The sequence below is a fragment of the Brassica napus genome, chromosome C4 (genome assembly GCF_020379485.1).
Source record: "Brassica napus cultivar Da-Ae chromosome C4, Da-Ae, whole genome shotgun sequence".
In the NCBI taxonomy this organism is placed as follows: Eukaryota; Viridiplantae; Streptophyta; class Magnoliopsida; order Brassicales; family Brassicaceae; genus Brassica; species Brassica napus.
Genome location: NC_063447.1, coordinates 13,381,048 through 13,399,001, shown reverse-complemented (window position 1 = coordinate 13,399,001; position 17,954 = coordinate 13,381,048). Strand labels below are relative to the sequence as shown.

Here is a 17,954-nt window from a genome sequence, read left to right as displayed (position 1 = left end):
AATTTTTAAATCCAAATTTATTATCTTTTTCCATGCACTATTTGATTTATATATAATGTCATTACTAGAATGATGGTTTGGTTACAAAATTTGAACCAAAATCTGCTAATTAAAGCCATTATGTTCTTAGGAATCGCAAAAAAAAAAGTAAAAAACCCCTAAGAAACTATAATTTAGGTCTAGAGCAAACCATTAATGGTGAGCAATGAAGCTAATTTAAAACTAGAACAAGAGACAACATAATTGATCCCTAGCAAACTGCTTCCTGATCACCTAAGGTGAACAAGAGAATAGCTACAAGCAGTTCAGACAAACGCACACACGAAGGTGGCTCCAAACAGCTTCAACGGAGGCGCCTGGAAACAGCCTCAAAACACTAGAGGACGAGGACGCCGAACAAACAGACCCGAATCTGACGCAGCAGAAAGACAAAGTGTAAACCCGACATTCCAACCAGTGAAGAGGAAGAGCAGAAATCAGGTCAATGCAGGCGGTAATATCACCCTTTCAACCGGCCACGGACCTAGAGGATGTGGTGGAGACATCGAGAGGGAACACAAAGCTTTCGCCGGAGGCAAAAGAAGGGACGTGAGAACGCAGAAGGAGGCTGACGAAAGACTCCTCAACAACAGGCATCACCAATTGTGAACGAGAGCTACACCTTCAAGCAAAGACACCTTCGTAGGGTTGTCCTAAAAACCCTAATTATCAGCATCAACAAACTAGAAGGGAGAGCACAAGAGCTCACAGGAGAACGCCATGGTAGCTGAATCACAAACTAAAAACAGAGGTCCTCTGTGGCGAGCCTACACACCACTTTTCGCTCAGAGACTGAGAGGAGAAGCTCTACACATACCTTGGGCCAGCGGTGGAACAAATTGATTGGAGCGAAACCTAGAGCCAGGAGCAGCGACGGTGCATCACACGAAACTGGTGGTTCTCGGGCCTCAGATCTGACCCAGATCTGAGCACAATTGACTCATCCCAGGCTGATTCAAAGCCCCTGAGGAACCCTCGGTCTACCTCACCTCGCTGGAACTCCGAAGAAACCGTGGACGCCCATGATTTCCGATAGATCTGAAGAAAATCCAGAGCCGCCAAGGAAAGAGAAGAGACATTACGAGAGAGCAACATGGAGAAGGCTTGGACATCGGAGCACAATCAGGGATGGCGACCGGAGCAGAAGCATCCGACCACCGAGATGGTTGAGCAGAAGACGTGGCGGTTAGGTTAAAGGTGCTGGGGGAGAGACTCTAGAGAGAAAACTTTCTCTCTCTCTCTCTCTCTTAATTTATATACAAACAAGTAAACACTAACAAGTTTCATCACTCTCAATTTTGAACATATAAGATATGAAAATATCAGTATATGACTTCGTCGCTCATTCTTATATCAAACTCATCAATCTATGTAATTTCAAAATTTCCATCCATCACATTAATGACAAAAAAAAAGACAAACAATAAGAATATTCATGGATAGTCAATAAAATAATATAGTCCCATAATAAACTTATAGAGTTTTTACTGTGATAAACCTAAACTTCTCTAATTACCAAAACTATCCATGAATATTCTCAACATTTAGATAAGGTTGACACGTCAGCCCTTTTAGGCTTTAAAGCCCACTTAGGGTTAATGTATGACCCACGAATAGACGCCCACTCGAAAACTTTTCTCGTACTATGATTCCTGTTTCAGTTACAATCTTCAGAATCCCACACTCGGCAGTAGGCAAATCCTCGTCTCTCTTCTCTTCAAATGGCGTCAGTTTCATCAACCTCCTCCCTATCTCTCTTCTCCTCGAGATCGGCATGCACCGATCCTTCTCTCCCTCTCTTCCCCTCGACGACGCGTGTATCGTTCCCAACGATGAAACCTTCGACGCGTGGCAATGAAATGGGCAAGAGAACGGAGAGAATCGTCAGATGCGTCAACGGGAACGTCTCTGACGCTTCCTCCGCAACTCCAAATTCGAAGTAGTGTGAATATTCATTACATAATTAAGACTTTTTATTACAAGTCTTTTGTAACATGATGATAATGTGTTGTGTTGTTTTGGAAACAGGGTGAGGAAGCACACGATTTCAGTGTTCGTTGGAGATGAAAGCGGGATGATTAACAGGATTGCAGGAGTCTTTGCCAGGAGAGGGTACAATATCCAGAGTCTTGCTGTTGGTTTGAACAGGGACAAGGCTCTGTTCACCATTGTTGTCTCTGGTACTGAGAGGGTGCTTCAGCAGGTCATCGAGCAGCTCCAGAAGCTCGTTAATGTTCTCAAGGTTGTATTTTTTTCTTCTAAATCGCCTGATTTACTTGTCACTGCTTTAGGACTATGTAAAGTTTCGATTTTTGCATGCATCTCCAAATACTTTAACTGACTTTGAATTGGTAATTAGGTTGAAGATATCTCGAGTGAGCCGCAAGTGGAGCGAGAGCTGATGCTTGTGAAAGTGAATGCGCATCCGGAATCCAGGGCAGAGGTAGTCTTCTTTGCCTATGGGAGATGTTAGAGTTTACTGTCTACTTGCTGGTTGATTTTGGTTCAGTATAAAGGTGGATTTTTTATTTTCTATGAATTTACAGATCATGTGGCTAGTTAACACATTCAGAGCAAGAGTTGTGGATATTTCGGAACATGCATTGACTATCGAGGTACATCTTCTTATGATTTGTGCTTTGTTTTACTCTATAATAGTCTATGGGTTTTGGACTTCTGTTTTCATCCTCTTACTAATCATTGGAAGACAAATCTTTTTTCTTCTAGTGTATCATTTGATCTATGCTGCTTTTTTTTTTTTTGAACTTATGATAATCCACATGCAGGCTTTTGTTTCCGAACAGAGATTCAATTTATGTTTTGTGTATTTTGGTTTGTTAGAAACTTATGGTGTGTCTCCTTTAATATATTTGACAGTCTACTAACTAATATTACGTGAAAGTTCTTGAACAGGTTGCTACATTTGAAGCATACTATGACACTAATCTGAATTCTAAATTGTATTGTCTGTTCTGATTTCTGTGGGAGTGATTATTGTTGTTTATGATAGTTAGAGAAACAAGACCATACACATATTGTTGTTTTTACCTTGGTTATGAGGACGTGGGATATTCTGTAATTTACATAGTTTAGTTCTTTAGTATTCACTTCTTAAGCTATCTTGCAGGTAACTGGAGATCCTGGGAAGATGATTGCTGTAGAAAGAAATTTGAGAAAGTTTCAGATCAGAGAGATTGTCAGGACAGGAAAGGTAGGGGATTTGTGGAGTAACTAGATTGTATGGCATTTGAATATCATATTATCATCCAGTGTGTGCTTTCTAATGGATGTATTTAATAATTACATCTTTCAGTGGACATTGGTCATAAAGACAGATCTTGTGTACTTTCACTTTATATAAGAAATGTGGAATGATGATTTTATTAACAGATAGCACTGAGAAGGGAAAAGATGGGTGCTACTGCTCCATTTTGGAGATTTTCAGCAGCGTCCTATCCAGATCTCAAGGAGCAAGCACCTGTTAATGTTCTTCGAGGTAGCAAAAAAGGAGATGTGCTCCCTCCAAATGAAAAACCAGCAGGGGTGCGTGATTCTCTCCTACTTAGATTGCTTAATTTGAGCTTGAAGCTCCTAACTTTTCTTTCAGATTTGGCATTATGTCATTTTATGAAGTTTAACGGAACTATAGAGGGTGGTTATTTTCTTTTTCTTTGTGGTGGCTGCGTACGATTGTTTGGAACTGCAATTGGGAATTGCACATCTTTGATGGTCTGCAGATCTAAGTATGCTTGTATACAACTGAAAAATAAGAACAAACTAATGTGCTTCTCTCAAAAGGAGAAAATTCTTTAGGCATGCAAGTCAAACGCTTTTTTTTGTTTGTAGCCGTAACTAAATTAAATCTCCTCACAAGAAACTTCCAGTGTTAAAAGTTATCTCTGCTTTGAAGTGTAGGGAGATGTTTATCCCGTTGAGCCAACTTCTGACCTGATGGTACATCATGTTCTTGACGCTCACTGGGGACTTCTCACGGACGAAGATGTAAGTGAGTTTGTTGCTAGATTTATATAGATTCTATAGATACTGCCATAGGTATGGCACATCCATGTTGCTAAATAAATATATAACATAAATGGTAGCGGGTTCAGAATCTGGTTTGCAGTACAGGACCAGGTTGTCTGGAACTCTTGAGTTTGAACAATCCTTACTATTAATTTCGTACGAATGAGTCATTTCCAATGTTTTAAGGTAGACATGGTTAGGTGTGATCAATTTACTTACATAAATACATGGAGTATGTAAGATGGTTGTGGAGATTGTTTCTATTTACTTGCGTAGATGGCAGTGTTACTAGGTTATTTTTGTTTCTTTTATAATAATTCTTCTTTTCTGATCTTTCAGACGAGTGGACTACGGTCCCACACTCTATCTTTGCTTGTAAACGATGTTCCAGGAGTCCTTAATCTTGTAACTGGTGTTTTCGCTCGAAGGGGATACAATATTCAGGCATAGTCCTTATCTCTCCTACACATACTCTTGAAATTTACTTACACTGACCGATCCTCTTTTTGGTCTAGAGCTTGGCTGTAGGACATGCTGAAACAGAGGGCATTTCACGCATTACAACAGTTGTTCCTGCAACAGATGAATCAGTCAGCAAATTGGTGCAGCAACTTTATAAACTCGTAGATGTGCATGAGGTATAATCAGTTGTTCCTGATTTTGTACAAGCTTCTGTGACAAGATTCCCGAAGATGCTGTACAATAACTATCCAAAGCATTTATTAAATTTTGTGGGGATTTTACGGCAGGTGCGTGATCTTACTCATTTGCCATTTGCTGAGAGAGAACTGATGCTGATTAAGATTGCTGTGAATGCTGCTGCAAGAAGAGATGTCCTGGACATTGCTAGTGTTTTCAGGGCTAAAACTGTTGACGTGTCCGATCATACAATTACACTGCAGGTAAAATGCATTTCTCTTAAAACTGAATTTCTATTTGATGTGTAGTTGCAGATCAGATGAGAGATCACGCCAATAGAGATATCTTAAAAGTTTCACACCTTTCCATGTCTTTTTAACTTGTTTGACAAAATATATGAAGCAGGCTTGGAATTTCCATCTTAATCCCTTTCTTCCTTAGATTTTTGGGATTTGTTGCTGACATTTGTTTGTGGTGGATACAGCTTACTGGTGATCTTGACAAGATGGTGGCACTGCAAAGGTTGTTGGAGCCCTACGGTATATGCGAGGTTAGTTTTTGCAATCTATTTTCATATCTTACTCAATGTTATAACTTGGAAGTGTTAGCGTTAACTAGATCCATCAATGTTGTTGTTATCCTTCGCATGGTCTCTGAACCACAAATCCAAATGAAAATTGGCAGTAGTTCATAGTAGTCCTAGATAAAATCCTGAGCTGTAAGTAGAAGGCTGACTCAGTTGTTCGGATAAAGTTGAAACATTTAACAGTTTGTAGTCTTAGAAACAGAGGAGTGAAATCTAAGTCTTGTAAAATCGAGAACCGAAGCTGGACCATGTTCGGTTGTGTTCTAACTCATCTGGTTGTGCTTAGAACAAGAATCAGTTTAACAGTCATTGCTACTTTAATTGCCTCAGTGTTGATATCTCTCTCTCTCTCATGTACAATGAATCACAGGTAGCAAGAACCGGGCGTGTGGCATTGGCTCGTGAATCTGGAGTGGACTCTAATTATCTTCGTGGATACTCCTTCCCTTTATCAAGTTAATAATCCAATCGCAGAGTAGGATACAAAGCTGTATCCATGGAACAGCAAAAAAGACTTCTGAATATAAAAGTTTCACTAGTTTTATGAGACAACCCAAAGGTCAAGCCAGAGAGAGACTGTAGATATGTTTGGGGCTTTATTTATTTTATAATTAAGTAGATTTTGGATTTTAGTGACTTTAATTTTCAGCTCCTCTATTTTGAGAAATATGTGTCAGTCTTCGCTCTCCCAATAGGGGTATGTGATTCATCTATAAAAGACTACAGATCTAGAGCACAAATGGACTGACTTTGTTAAAATGTAGAGTCAAAGTCAAACTAAGTAGGCGGTGACTGAACCGGACATGTACCTAAAAATATTTGTATCTGAAAGTTTACGTGCATGTTCCACTAACGGATAACTGGCTAGTGGTCAACATTTTGTCAGCCATTATTCCACCTAAGTTAGTCGAACATGCAACCCCATTAGAGTATAACTTCTTATTAATATGGTCAACCAGCACCAAATTTTAGCAAAAAAGAAAGAAACGAAATGGTGAACCAAACAAACTAATTATGTTGTAGTTGTTTGTAAGTATAGGTTGTCAAGATTACTCTCAAATCATGTACCAATAATAGCATATATGCTAATAACATTCTCTGCAGCTCTCCTACGCATATCAGCAATTCAAAAGTATATATTCCCCTCTTAATTTTTTGTCTAAAAGGTTTTCGTATTATCTATCCCCTTTTAGAATTATTATCCCCTCGTAATTCTAAAAATTAAAGAAAAGAGTTTGTTATCTATTCGTATGACTACTGTTTTTGATTATAGAAACTTAATACAAATTCTTTTACCAAAAACTTTTACACAAACTCAATATCAAATAAATTTGGATTTGCTCTATTTTTGTGGGGGAAAAATGTCGCCTACTGCACCTGGACGGGGACAACAATATCCTCAAATTTACTGGTTTTCGAAATCGTGACAAAAGAAGTTCAATCATTTTAACGTCCAGAAAGGGGTTGGGAATGCCCTAAATACATGTTCCAATATCTAACAATTTTTTCGAGATTTATTGGGGAAAGCTTTGAATCATCGTATTACATGTGATAGAAAACCTTATATTTGGAAAAATGGAGGAAGAAGTGTTTTTTTTAATATGCATATGTGAAAGAAAAAGTTTTGTTATATTGGAATTATAAAAGCACAATGATTAACGAGCTGACCACGTGCTTTTTTATGGCTTGCTCGTTTATTTAGGGGATGATTGATCATCTTATATCAATACTTTCTCGACCGAACAAAATAAATCATTATTTTCCTGGTCTTCTATGAAACATAAATTATTGAATTTATAGTATTGAAAATAATATACTCATTATTGTAAACGGTAATATCGTAAGTTTACAGTGAAATGAGATTAATTATCTTTAATAATGAGGTAAAGAGTATAGTAACACACAAACTAGCTGCTTTCTTGAAAAAATAAAACTTAAACAGCTATGAAAAAAAATCCAGTAAAATTAATTTTTAACATCTTTTAATAAAAGAAGTAAATTTTGGCTAGAAATGCAGAGTTTTAAAACCTTTTTTAAAAAAAATCCATTTTTCTTTTAGCCGTCCTTATAAAACTAAGAGAAATCGTTATTTAACTAACAAATGCGGTACTGGGTGTTGGGCCTTGTCCCAGCCCAGGTAAAGTCCTCCCGGGTGAAGTGGACCGCTGTCTAACCGAGTCTAGGAGAATGATCCACGTAAGTGGGAAATTCCTGAATTATCAAAAAAAAAAAAAAAAAAAACTAACAAAGCGATGCATTAAAAAAGAAATAACAAAGCGATAAACAAAAAGGCTAGCTTACTATAAGTGACAATAACTTGTCTTTTTAACAAACCACTCGAGAATAGTAATTAGAGATCCCTATTAATTATGACAAGTTGTATTGTCTTTAAATTTTACCTTCTTTAGACTTTAAACTCGAATTAGGTGACATGGCACCATCATCAATAGAAGAGTCAATAATCTTTAGTCAGTAGTGACCTCCAGTCCTCCACCAACAAATGTTTGGCTTCAAGTCCAACCAATTCTTTTATAACCTAATAAATCATAAACACTTTTATACTATTTTATATGTGAAATAAATTGAATGATATTAGAATCGAACAATCTAATACTTACAAATATTTGTTCTTATTTAAAAAAAAATATTAGAAAAATCTTAAAAGTTTAGTTAGGATTTGAATCTCTGTTTATTACACATTTCAGTATTTTACAGACTTTAAACTTGATATCTTCCGACACACAAAAATAATAAAAACATAAACGTTTTATTATCTCTCGAGTGAGGTGAAATTGAAGCGTGTTAAAAGAAGGCACTAATAATAATAACAAAAGAGTTGTGGTGTCTGCTAAAAAAGAATTTTGGATGATGCTGATGTTCTGACATTCTCTCTCTCTCTCTCTCTCTCTCTCTCTCTCTCTCTCTCTCCCTTCTCTGTATCTGCGCAGCTTCTTCATCTACGGCTGAGGAATTAAATCTTCATACATGTGGTGAGAGCACAAAAAAGACTCAAACTCGAGCTCTTTTGGGGTTTCTCAGATTTTGCTAATGTTTTTTCTTGGTCTTCTGAGAAGGTAACTGAATCAATCAGCTTCAATCTTAACTTTTTCCTTTTCCAATCTTCAATCAATTCCAAGTTTATTCACAGCTTTGGGATGAAATCTGCTGTCTTCTCGCCAATTCGTTTTCCATAAAGTTCATTTCTTTCTTTCTTAAACATGGATTCTTCGAGGTGATATCAAGAAAAAGTTTGTATCTTTTTCTAGATTTGGGGTTATAAGTAAACTGGGTTTAGGTATCTTTGTTGATAACGACGAAAACATTGGAGTAACAGTATGACTATAATGGAGGAGAAGCAGAGTAGTCCTGTGCATCAGACGAAAACAATGGAGAGGCAACAGAGTTTTCGATGCGTGGAGAACAACAACAACCCGCCAAGAAAGGCTAGATCTTTAGAGAAACAAGTCAGTTTCCAAGGCGTGAGTGTCGAGAATCATCATCACCCAAGCAGGCTCGGAAGATCAATGGAGAAGCAACAGAGCTTCCGAGGCGTGACCACTGCAGAGAATCAGAAACGCGGACTTATTATGGAGAAGCTTCCTAGTTTTGGCAAAGCATCAACAACGATGGAGAGGCAGAAGAGTTTCCGCGGCGGGTTCTTAGAGAAGCAGAAGAGCTTCCGTGTGGTGATGGAGAGGCAGTTGAGCTTCATCGGCGAGAGGAGGAAGAAGACTGAGTCGCCAGGGAAGAGAGGTGACTCGCCTCTTCATATAGCTGCTAGAACTGGGAACTTAGGTAAGGTTAAAGATCTGTTTCGAGGCGGTTGCGATGGAGAGGAGTTGTTGTCAAAGCAGAATCTTGAAGGAGAGACTCCTCTTTACACTGCTGCAGAGAATGGTCATTCAGCTGTTGTTGAGGAGATGTTGGAGCGTATGGATCTCCAAACTGCTTCAATCGCTGCTAGAAACGGGTTTGATCCGTTCCATGTCGCAGCTAAACAAGGCCATCTTGGTAATTAAAAACAATCTAAAACTATAGAACCACCATCCATGGATTGGATTGTTCTCTTACTTTTTTCTTTTCTTCTTTTTGCAGAGGTGTTGAAGATTCTGTTGGAGACATTCCCAAACTTGGCGATGACAACTGATTTACTATGTACAACTGCGTTACACACAGCTGCAACGCAAGGGCACATCGATGTGGTGAATCTTCTTCTGGAGACGGATTCTAACTTGGCTAAGATAGCTAAGAACAATGGTAAAACCGCGCTTCACTCTGCAGCGAGGATGGGTCATGTGGAAGTTGTTAAGTCTCTGATAGGTAATGATCCAAGCATTGGGTTTAGAACTGATAAAAAGGGACAAACTGCTCTTCACATGGCTGTTAAACGTCAAAACGATGGGATCGTTGTTGAGTTGGTGAAGCCTGATGTTGCGGTTTTGAGCGTTGAGGATAACAAAGGGAACACTCCATTGCACATTGCCACAAACAAGGGCCGTATCAAGGTAGTAGTAACTCTTTACTTAGCTTTTCTCAATCATTCAAATTCGTTATTTATCATGGAATGATCTTTCTTCTATGCAGATAGTCCGATGTTTGTTATCTTTTGAAGGCATTAACCTCAACCCAATAAACAAAGCTGGAGATACGCCACTCGATGTTGCTGAGAGGATAGGAAACGCAGAGCTTGCGTCGGTTCTGAAAGAAGCAGGAGCTGCTACAGCTAAAGATCTAGGGAAGCCTCAGAACCCAGCTAAGCAACTCAAGCAAACAGTCAGCGACATAAAGCACGAGGTACAATCTCAGCTTCAGCAGTCTAGACAAACCGGTGTAAGAGTCCAGAAGATAGCAAAGAGACTCAAGAAGCTTCACATTAGCGGTCTAAACAACGCTATCAACTCGGCAACCGTCGTGGCTGTGCTTATCGCCACCGTGGCTTTCGCAGCCATTTTCACAATCCCTGGTCAATATGAAGAGGACCGGTCGAAAGGAGATTTGCTAGGACAAGCTCATATAGCGAACAAAGCACCGTTTCTGGTCTTCTTCATCTTTGACAGCTTGGCACTGTTTATATCCTTAGCTGTTGTTGTTGTGCAGACTTCAGTTGTTGTGATTGAGGAAAAGGCGAAGAAGAAGCTCGTCTTTGTGATCAACAAGCTCATGTGGTGTGCTTGTCTGTTCATATCCATTGCCTTTGTTTCCCTCTCTTACATTGTTGTGGGCAAAGAGGAGATGTGGTTGGCCGTATGTGCAACTGTCATTGGCGGCACCATCATGTTGACAACGATCGGTGCCATGTGTTACTGTGTGATCATGCACAGGGTGGAGGAATCTAAGTTAAAAAGCATAAGGAAAGAGAGAAGCAAGTCTCAGTCCTTCTCTATGTCTCGTATGCCTTCTGATTCAGAGATTCTAAATGGTGAATACAACAAGAGAATGTATGCACTATGAACAACCAATTTGGACAGGATACTCTCCTCATGTAAGAGTGGCCAGTATATACTTGTATTTTGTATCTGTAAACCGTTGCTATTCGATATTTTTTCAGAGTTTCTCGAGTAGAATAACAGATTTGTAATGAGTTCAATGAAGTATCAACGCAATATACACTTTTTCTGATATTTAAATGAATCAAAGAATGAGAACTGAAGAAACCATAACCTGATGATACTCAGAATCTTAGTTGTGAATATTATAAAACTTGATCTCCTACTGGGTCTGGTTTGGATGCATATCTTTAGATGGCTTCTAAGATCTAGCTATAGTGTGTGATGTTAGCAGGAATCATCATCTTCAACCCCGTCTGGTGCTCCCACCGCGGTAATTCTCTGGCTGGTAACGAGTGGAACCCTCTTGATTATTCTTTGTGGCGTTGTTGGGTTTGGGTTTGGAATAAGCGAGATTAACTGATTTGGCTGCTGAGAAGCAGTAGCGGACTTTGATAGAGTGGCTTGTTGTTCTGGTCGAGCAGCTTCCCTGGATGATTACCATCAGGGTCACTTCCTTGTCGCAAGCTTCTTCACACGATGAGTTTTGTTGTTGGATGCCATCAAAGGACTCATCTGAGGTGTTTGAGTCTTCATGATGAACCTTCACCTGCACTGAAGCGTCTGGTTTTATCATACCAGCTCCTGGAGAAACCTACACAAATAGTTATCTGATCATTAAACTTTCTGATCTCTAAAAAGGCCAAAAAAACAATTAGTGACAAAGAAGAGAATAATTAATAACCTCAAGCCAGCGAGGGAGACCAAAGGTGCCTCCGTCATCTCTAACGACAGTCTGGCCCTTGCAGACGATGTTGAAGAGGGCTCTACTCGAGTTTGACTTGTTTGTGATTGAGAAGATGAACGTGTCCTGACTCTGAAGAAGAATACTGTTTGTGCTCACTGATGTTTCCGGAACGTATCTTAGTTCCTCGAACATGGATCTGAGTTTCTCACTAGACTTTATTATTTTCCCCAGCTCCTGTCTTCGCACAGATTTATCGGTGTGAGCTATGTTTGCATGAAGTTTGCAGCGCACAGGTTTGTGATCACTCTCTGTCACATCCATGCAAGCTTCATACCTGTTAAACACAATGCAAAAGGTGGTGAGAAAGCCGAAAGGTGAAAGTAAAGAGAAAGAAGATCATGAGATTGCGTGATGAAACATTACATTACAGTACAAGAAACAACAGGGCACTGCAGATTGCACTCAGAAAATGGAGTTGATTGGTTATCTCTGAATATAACTCTGTCACACCACGCAGGTATACGCTTCTTCTCCCCTGAATCATACCCTGGACATAGAAACAGCGCAGAGTTTAATTACTTGGTCCAATTTTTTTCTCCTTTTCTACAAGCATGATGAGTTCTTGAGCAACCAGGATAAGTTTGAAGAGAATTTCAAATCTATCTTTTACCTCCAAGGCCTGGCTTATTCTTTTCGAATTTGTAAGTTGGTGGAAAGGTGATCAACGCCTCACGCATTCCTTGGAACACTTTTCCTTCACTCATCTCTGCCCTGAGTTGGTCTTTCTCTCTGAGCCAATCAAATGACCGGTGAGAAATGAAGTCCCTCGCCTCGTCGTAGGTTATACCAAATAACCTATAATTGAAGTCACCAAAGAATGCAACAAAGTCTGCTGCTGCTAAATCAGATTTCTCCTCTTCAGTGATGATGTTTGTATTCTTGGAAGCAAAGAAAAAGAACAATAACATTAGAAGGGACACACACCAAAAGCTCGAGAACAAAAAAATGTTAGATTCTGTAACTAGTGCGCTAATAGGCTAAGTTCATACAGTGTTATTCTTTTGTGCTTGGGTAGATGATGAAGCACCAGCTGTAAGAGAGAGAGAGAGAGAGAGAGAGAGAGAGAGTCAATTGTAAGCCAGAAGAATAAAGCAGCCAAAATAAGTACATGGAGAAGACAAGTGAGCAAGACAAACCAGCTGGAACAGTATATAAACTTTGTCCTTTGGAGAAGACCATTGACCGATATATGTGATTGAAATCGGCGTTTCTCCGAGTAACTGCCTCCAAGTGAGCAGCCAAGTGACAGTTCACAAAGCACATAATCCGATCATAAACTCTGATTCTCAAGCCCACACCTCCCTGTTTTTAACAACGTATTAATCTGATTAACAATGATGACTCATCCTCAACTGAGGTTAGCAAGGTAACCACTAAAAGAGAAGCTACTTCCAACACCAGACTAATTGATACTGAATCACACATCACGCTAACTGATTTTGTATTAGACATAACTAAGTGAAAGATATATTAAATGGCAGACCTTGTTGCCAATGGCGCGGCCAAAGCCACATGGAACTGCTGCAACATCAAGATCTCCGACATGTGTTCTAATATCCTTCCTCACCCTAAGCAGAAAATTGTGAGAATGAGGTGACAAAAATAATGGTTAACCTTGGACAATATATATAGACTTAACACTCTGAAGACAGGTGAAAGACTTTAGGTGCTATGTAAGAAAAGAAAAAGACTGTTGTCTGGTACACCTGTAAACAATAGAGAAAGACAAAAATGTAACTTGACTGGAATGAAGTCTTTGCCTACCAAAGAGATATTAGCAGTCCCGCTAATTGCCTTGAACCCATACGTTCGAAAGTGTTTCTCTCATCCAGTGCATTTCCAATTGCATCAATCCACCATTTCCCCACAACACTTCCTTCAACCCCTACCTGCGACCGGAACACAAAGATGAGCCGACTTAAACCAAACAAACGCAGGCAAAAAATTAGTCATGAGTAAATAGCTCAAACAGGAGTTACCGTTTCCTTAGCAGTAGACATGGCAAGAAAACCCGCCCCCATATCCACCTCCTGCAACCCCACAGCTACAATGCCAACATCTGAAACATCAGAGCCCAGCCAAGACATAAGCGCTCCCCTTGAAGCTCGTCCTTCACCAACATTCCAGGTACCAATCAAGATCTTAACACTGTCCTGCCGGGCGTAAGTATTCCCCTTTTGAGACAAATCCGTTCGGATTACGCTATCTAGAGGTCCTGGTGATGTCACATACCATCCTCTCACACCACCATGAGTGGCTAAACTAAAAATGAAACCACCACCTGCTGCTAGCTTTATCACAGGTTCATTATGTGAAACCCAGCTTGCAACTAGCTTTCCACCAAGATCCAAAATCTGGATGTAACCACTCGAATAACCTACATATATTCGATCACCAAAAGTGCAAAAGCACAGAACAGCCTGCTGATGATGGTTTACTTCGCGCAAGCGGTTTCCATTTCCGTCCCACTGAGCAATTACTCCGTTCATGCTTCCAGTCCAAATTGACCCATCTGCCGCAATGGCAATAGCTTCAACTTTCCTAGGATCTTCCGCGAAAGCTCCTGTGCTTCTAGTGGCAGCTCGGCGGACAGCTCCTGCAGCTCCCATTATGGCATGCCGTGATCTCTGCAGAAAGCCTTGAGATTTATCCTTTTTCGGTGTGGAGAAGAACTTCGCTTTCGTCTCTTCAACTTGTTGCCCTTGTGCAGGTGTGCCATCCACACGGTTTTCGACTTGTCCATCAATGTTGAAGACTTTCAGAAGATCTTTATTCTGAGCATCCCTGCACAATTACATCTCACTTTCTTTGAATGATCAAAACAGAAAAAAGTTCCAAATATTTCTAATATATTCATAATCTGTTGAAGACTAAGAACAAAGAAAAGCTTACCACATTGAAAATGAGAGATGCTGCACGGCCCACACTTTAGCTCTTACGGTATCAACTAACAAAAACTTGACATCTGAGGAAGAAATGCTGCATGTACCATTGACAGTAACTTGGCTCCTAAGGTCAATACCAGACCTCTCCACTAACAACGCAGCCATATGCTTCTCCTCTGCTTTAAGCACAAGAGACTTCTCTAAAGAATCAAAAGTCCATATCTTAATCACTCCGCCATCAGAGCATGACCACATATCACCTGCAGCACGAAAAGGATGTGAGAATCCAAATATCAACAAACCATGAAACCTCAGAATCAGAATCAGCCAACACTAACCATAGGAGCTAATGACAATGTAATTCACAGGACCACGATGAGCTTGCCACGAAAGCCGTTCCTTGAAAGGCTTTGAATCATCGGCAGTGTTGGTAACCGGCTGATCCATTTTCCAAGCCCTGATTTTGCCATCCTTGTGGCCGCTCCACACAAGCCTATTCCCGTGGTCGATAAGCAAACACAAGGTGGGAGAGATTGCAACAGATTCATGAAACGGCGCTGTATCCTCGTCCCCTCGCCGCACCTGCCCGCCTACACCATAACCGACCTCGTATGCTTCCTCCAGGTTCCAGAACCTCACGCCGTTCTCCTGTCCCGCCCATAGCTGACTTTCTGTGCAAGCAATGTTCCTCAGAAACTTCCCTGTTTGGGTCTCTCTCAACGGATGCGGCCGGATCTCAAGACACGGCGGGCGTCCAGGGTTCACCGCTGCACGGACAGGAACTTTGAAAACGTCTACACCACCTCCTGCTCCCATGAACTCCGGAAGGGGCTCAATGTCTTTCCCTCCTTCTTCTCCTCCTCCTCCGTGACCAGCAATCTCACCACGCTGCGGTGCTGGTTTGGACGGAGGGGTGATGACGCAGTGATCCTCCTCATTGCCTCTGTCGCCACCATTTCTGCCGTCTACGGTGGAGAACTCGCCGTCGGAGGAATCGAAATAGACAGGTTCGGAATCTGTTGGCACGGATCTTGAGCCCTCGTCAAGGCTGTATTTGCGGATCGGGTGATGCTGCGGCTTCTGCTCGTATTGCTCGACGTAGGAATGTGTCTTACGCGGCGGTGGATGAGAGGGAACCAGCGATGACAACGCCTCACGCTCGTCTTGTTCGATGATAACCGAATCCATGGAAGAAGAAGATCAAAGGAACTCTCGCCAAATGAAGAAATTTTTTGAAACCGGAATGAATGCAACCATGAAGAGGAGATGAGAACGGGAGATTGAGAGAGAGAAGTGGAGAAGGGAGCACGTCACGAGAGAGAGATGGTAGATAACGCGAAGTCTCTGCTTTTGAGTCTCACACTATAAATAGCAACCTGAGAAAGAAAGAAATTAAAAAAATATATATTTTAAATTCAAAAGACTGATAACTTCTTCATCAATTCATGCATTCTCTTAAGACTTAGCAAAGAAACTACTTCACATAATCACCAAGGCATATGATTAATCCACACTTACAGGACTGAAGGAATCTGTTCTTGGGAATTGGCAACACCATTCAAACAAGAAAGCCATGATCTTTGACAGCTCATCTGCTGTCTTAATGCCTGCAAAATATGTTTCAAGTACAACAAGAAGCTAATAGAGATTCCGGTTTTGAACGATTAGGGGGTTTTGAGGCATTACCTTTCTCACGGTATAATGTCTTTCCGGCTTAAGTTAAGATGATCTCCGGGAACAAAGACACTTGCAGAGAAGAAACCAAATCAGTCTCAAGTCTCAACCACAGCATCAACCAAAACACACAGCAAACCAAATTTGTATGAATGGTGATTAGCACACTTACTTGTATCCCCTTGTCTAGTTCTTACCTAAACTTCTTCATTTCAACAACAAAGTTAGAAATATGCTATAATGAGGGTTGAAAGATTCCATCAGCAAGTCAGATTTAAGAAAGAAGGGAGAGCCAGATCTGCCTACAAGTACAATAAAGTGTTGACAGTAGTGAACACTAAGTGAGTTGAATTGAATCCATTAACAAAGCTAATCAACCAAATGTCAGAAACAGTACTGAATGTGTAGCGGTGCGAGAATCAAAGCAGGCATGAAATTTGGCAGAGTCAGTCAGGTATGGTATGAGGCAAGCAAAGAGACCACTAGGCATAAAAGCATTTGAGAGAGTAAAAGAAGTTACCACAGACCTTTTGTAGCAGTTGCGAACAAGAACCATGAGCGGACTTAATTATATCTTTGAACGCCGCCTCCTCCCCATCTGCAGCAGTGAGATCTTTAATGAGGCGTAATGTATGTAGTGATCATCTTGCCAAAACAATCTCCACCATCATCATCATCCTTGTTTTCGTTCTTAATTGTTATCTAATTAAAGAAACTAGTTGAAGATAAACCATCAGCATCTTCAGGCTACTTAGGATTTTCCTCGTTGACAATAATCAGCAAGAAAAAAGGTTTTGCATCTTCAACATCATTGTGATTATCAATCACCTCTCTTATCTTCTCCCTCCATCCCAGTCTCTCCTGCTGATCTTTTTCTAGATGTATCTTTCTTGACTTCATCCTTCTCATCATCTTCTTCACTGTCAGCTTTCTTCTCCTTCTGTCCATAACTTGTTGCCAAGTTTTATCAACTAACCCAAAAGCTTTGATATTTCTTCTCCACCTCATCACATTACCCTTCACCGAACCGGGAACACTCGTATATAATCATTTTCTCTGAAATTCAAACACCCAGTGACATTTCTAAGTGAACTTCACAGACCAAAATATTCAAATCGAAATGGATTTGAATAAGATCAGCAATACCTGGACTTGTGAAGCTTCAATTGTAAAAAAACTGTATTTGAGCGATAAACCTTGGCGAAACGAGTTTTTGTTTGATTAAGATAAGGATCACAGAATCGTACAACAATAATCGTGTCAAATAAGAAAATTACACACCATCACACACAAATATTTTTTGTTTAAATTACGAAAATAACAATGTTTCCAAAACCAGATGGGACATCCACTATGTAGATGGGTCAACGTTCGGACCGGTCCAACCGAGTTTTAAATTTAACTTAATTTTTATTAAGTAACTATATATATATATATACGTATAACTATAAAATTATTTTATATCATTGTTATAATCTAAAAATAATATAAAAATGGAATGAAATTTTTTAAAATAATATAAAACAAAATAAAAATAATTTATTTCAATTGATATTTTAAAAATAGTATGAATTTTTAACGAATTCTTTTTTAAATTTGTAGTTTCTATATTTTTCTTTGTGAATTTGAAAAACCGAGTTTTAATATCAAACAGAATCACCGGTTTTAACGAGTTTCACCCGTTTTTAACCAAGTTTGTTGGTTTAACTCAAATCCGGTTTTTAGTACAATTTGTAACCAGTTAGAATGCCATGAAGCCGCCATCCGCCCAACGTCAGAGTTTGCTCACTCATCCAGTGGGAAGAGAAGCATCA

The 17,954-nt window shown here is 40.0% G+C and overlaps 3 protein-coding genes and 1 pseudogene across 4 annotated transcripts; 2 read left to right on the top strand and 2 right to left on the bottom strand.

Moving 5' to 3' along the window:
• The first annotated feature begins 1,645 nt into the window (after positions 1–1,645).
• On the top strand, positions 1,646–5,929 carry LOC106430039 (acetolactate synthase small subunit 2, chloroplastic). The gene is made up of 12 exons (XM_013870815.3): positions 1,646–1,978; positions 2,068–2,281; positions 2,399–2,482; positions 2,586–2,654; positions 3,167–3,250; positions 3,430–3,582; positions 3,955–4,041; positions 4,402–4,506; positions 4,578–4,700; positions 4,812–4,964; positions 5,186–5,251; positions 5,658–5,929. Exons 1-12 carry the CDS (start codon positions 1,761–1,763, stop codon positions 5,745–5,747), a joined length of 1,446 nt encoding a protein of 481 aa, XP_013726269.2. The 5' UTR covers positions 1,646–1,760; the 3' UTR covers positions 5,748–5,929.
• Positions 5,930–8,127: 2,198 nt separating this feature from the next.
• LOC106430022 (ankyrin repeat-containing protein At5g02620-like) lies at positions 8,128–10,908 on the top strand. 2 transcript variants are annotated; one of them, XM_013870794.3, is made up of 3 exons: positions 8,128–9,298; positions 9,383–9,792; positions 9,872–10,908. In XM_013870794.3, exons 1-3 carry the CDS (start codon positions 8,623–8,625, stop codon positions 10,736–10,738), a joined length of 1,953 nt encoding a protein of 650 aa, XP_013726248.2. In that variant the 5' UTR covers positions 8,128–8,622; the 3' UTR covers positions 10,739–10,908. The 2 variants fall into 2 exon arrangements, with proteins under 2 accessions (XP_013726248.2, XP_013726247.2); XM_013870793.3 differs by having other exon boundaries at positions 9,383–9,795.
• LOC106430021 (type II inositol polyphosphate 5-phosphatase 14) lies at positions 10,847–16,423 on the bottom strand. Its single transcript, XM_048754672.1, has 13 exons — positions 16,153–16,423; positions 15,985–16,073; positions 14,805–15,842; positions 14,474–14,726; positions 13,561–14,365; positions 13,346–13,470; positions 13,065–13,149; positions 12,718–12,883; positions 12,571–12,611; positions 12,192–12,459; positions 11,945–12,068; positions 11,519–11,855; positions 10,847–11,428 (listed from the first exon to the last, which is right to left on the bottom strand). The coding sequence occupies exons 3-13, from the start codon at positions 15,652–15,654 to the stop codon at positions 11,081–11,083; spliced, it is 3,402 nt and encodes a 1,133-aa protein (XP_048610629.1). The 5' UTR covers positions 15,655–15,842; positions 15,985–16,073; positions 16,153–16,423; the 3' UTR covers positions 10,847–11,080.
• LOC125585798 lies at positions 16,290–17,904 on the bottom strand (annotated as a pseudogene).
• Positions 17,905–17,954: the final 50 nt, after the last annotated feature.

Excerpts from the sequence above, each read along its gene's own strand:
- LOC106430039 (XM_013870815.3), top strand. The coding sequence starts at position 1,761 with ATGGCGTCAGTTTCATCAACCTCCTCCCTATCTCTCTTCTCCTCGAGA. Across the intron at positions 2,282-2,398 it reads AGCTCGTTAATGTTCTCAAG|GTTGAAGATATCTCGAGTGA; the intron begins GTTGTATTTTTT and ends ATTGGTAATTAG. Across the intron at positions 5,252-5,657 it reads AGCCCTACGGTATATGCGAG|GTAGCAAGAACCGGGCGTGT; the intron begins GTTAGTTTTTGC and ends AATGAATCACAG.
- LOC106430022 (XM_013870793.3), top strand. The coding sequence starts at position 8,623 with ATGACTATAATGGAGGAGAAGCAGAGTAGTCCTGTGCATCAGACGAAA. Across the intron at positions 9,299-9,382 it reads AGCTAAACAAGGCCATCTTG|AGGTGTTGAAGATTCTGTTG; the intron begins GTAATTAAAAAC and ends TTCTTTTTGCAG. Across the intron at positions 9,796-9,871 it reads ACAAGGGCCGTATCAAGGTA|ATAGTCCGATGTTTGTTATC; the intron begins GTAGTAACTCTT and ends TCTTCTATGCAG.
- LOC106430021 (XM_048754672.1), bottom strand. The coding sequence starts at position 15,654 with ATGGATTCGGTTATCATCGAACAAGACGAGCGTGAGGCGTTGTCATCG. Across the intron at positions 12,884-13,064 it reads GCCGCGCCATTGGCAACAAG|GGAGGTGTGGGCTTGAGAAT; the intron begins GTCTGCCATTTA and ends TGTTAAAAACAG. Across the intron at positions 12,460-12,570 it reads AAGCACAAAAGAATAACACT|AATACAAACATCATCACTGA; the intron begins GTATGAACTTAG and ends TTTGCTTCCAAG.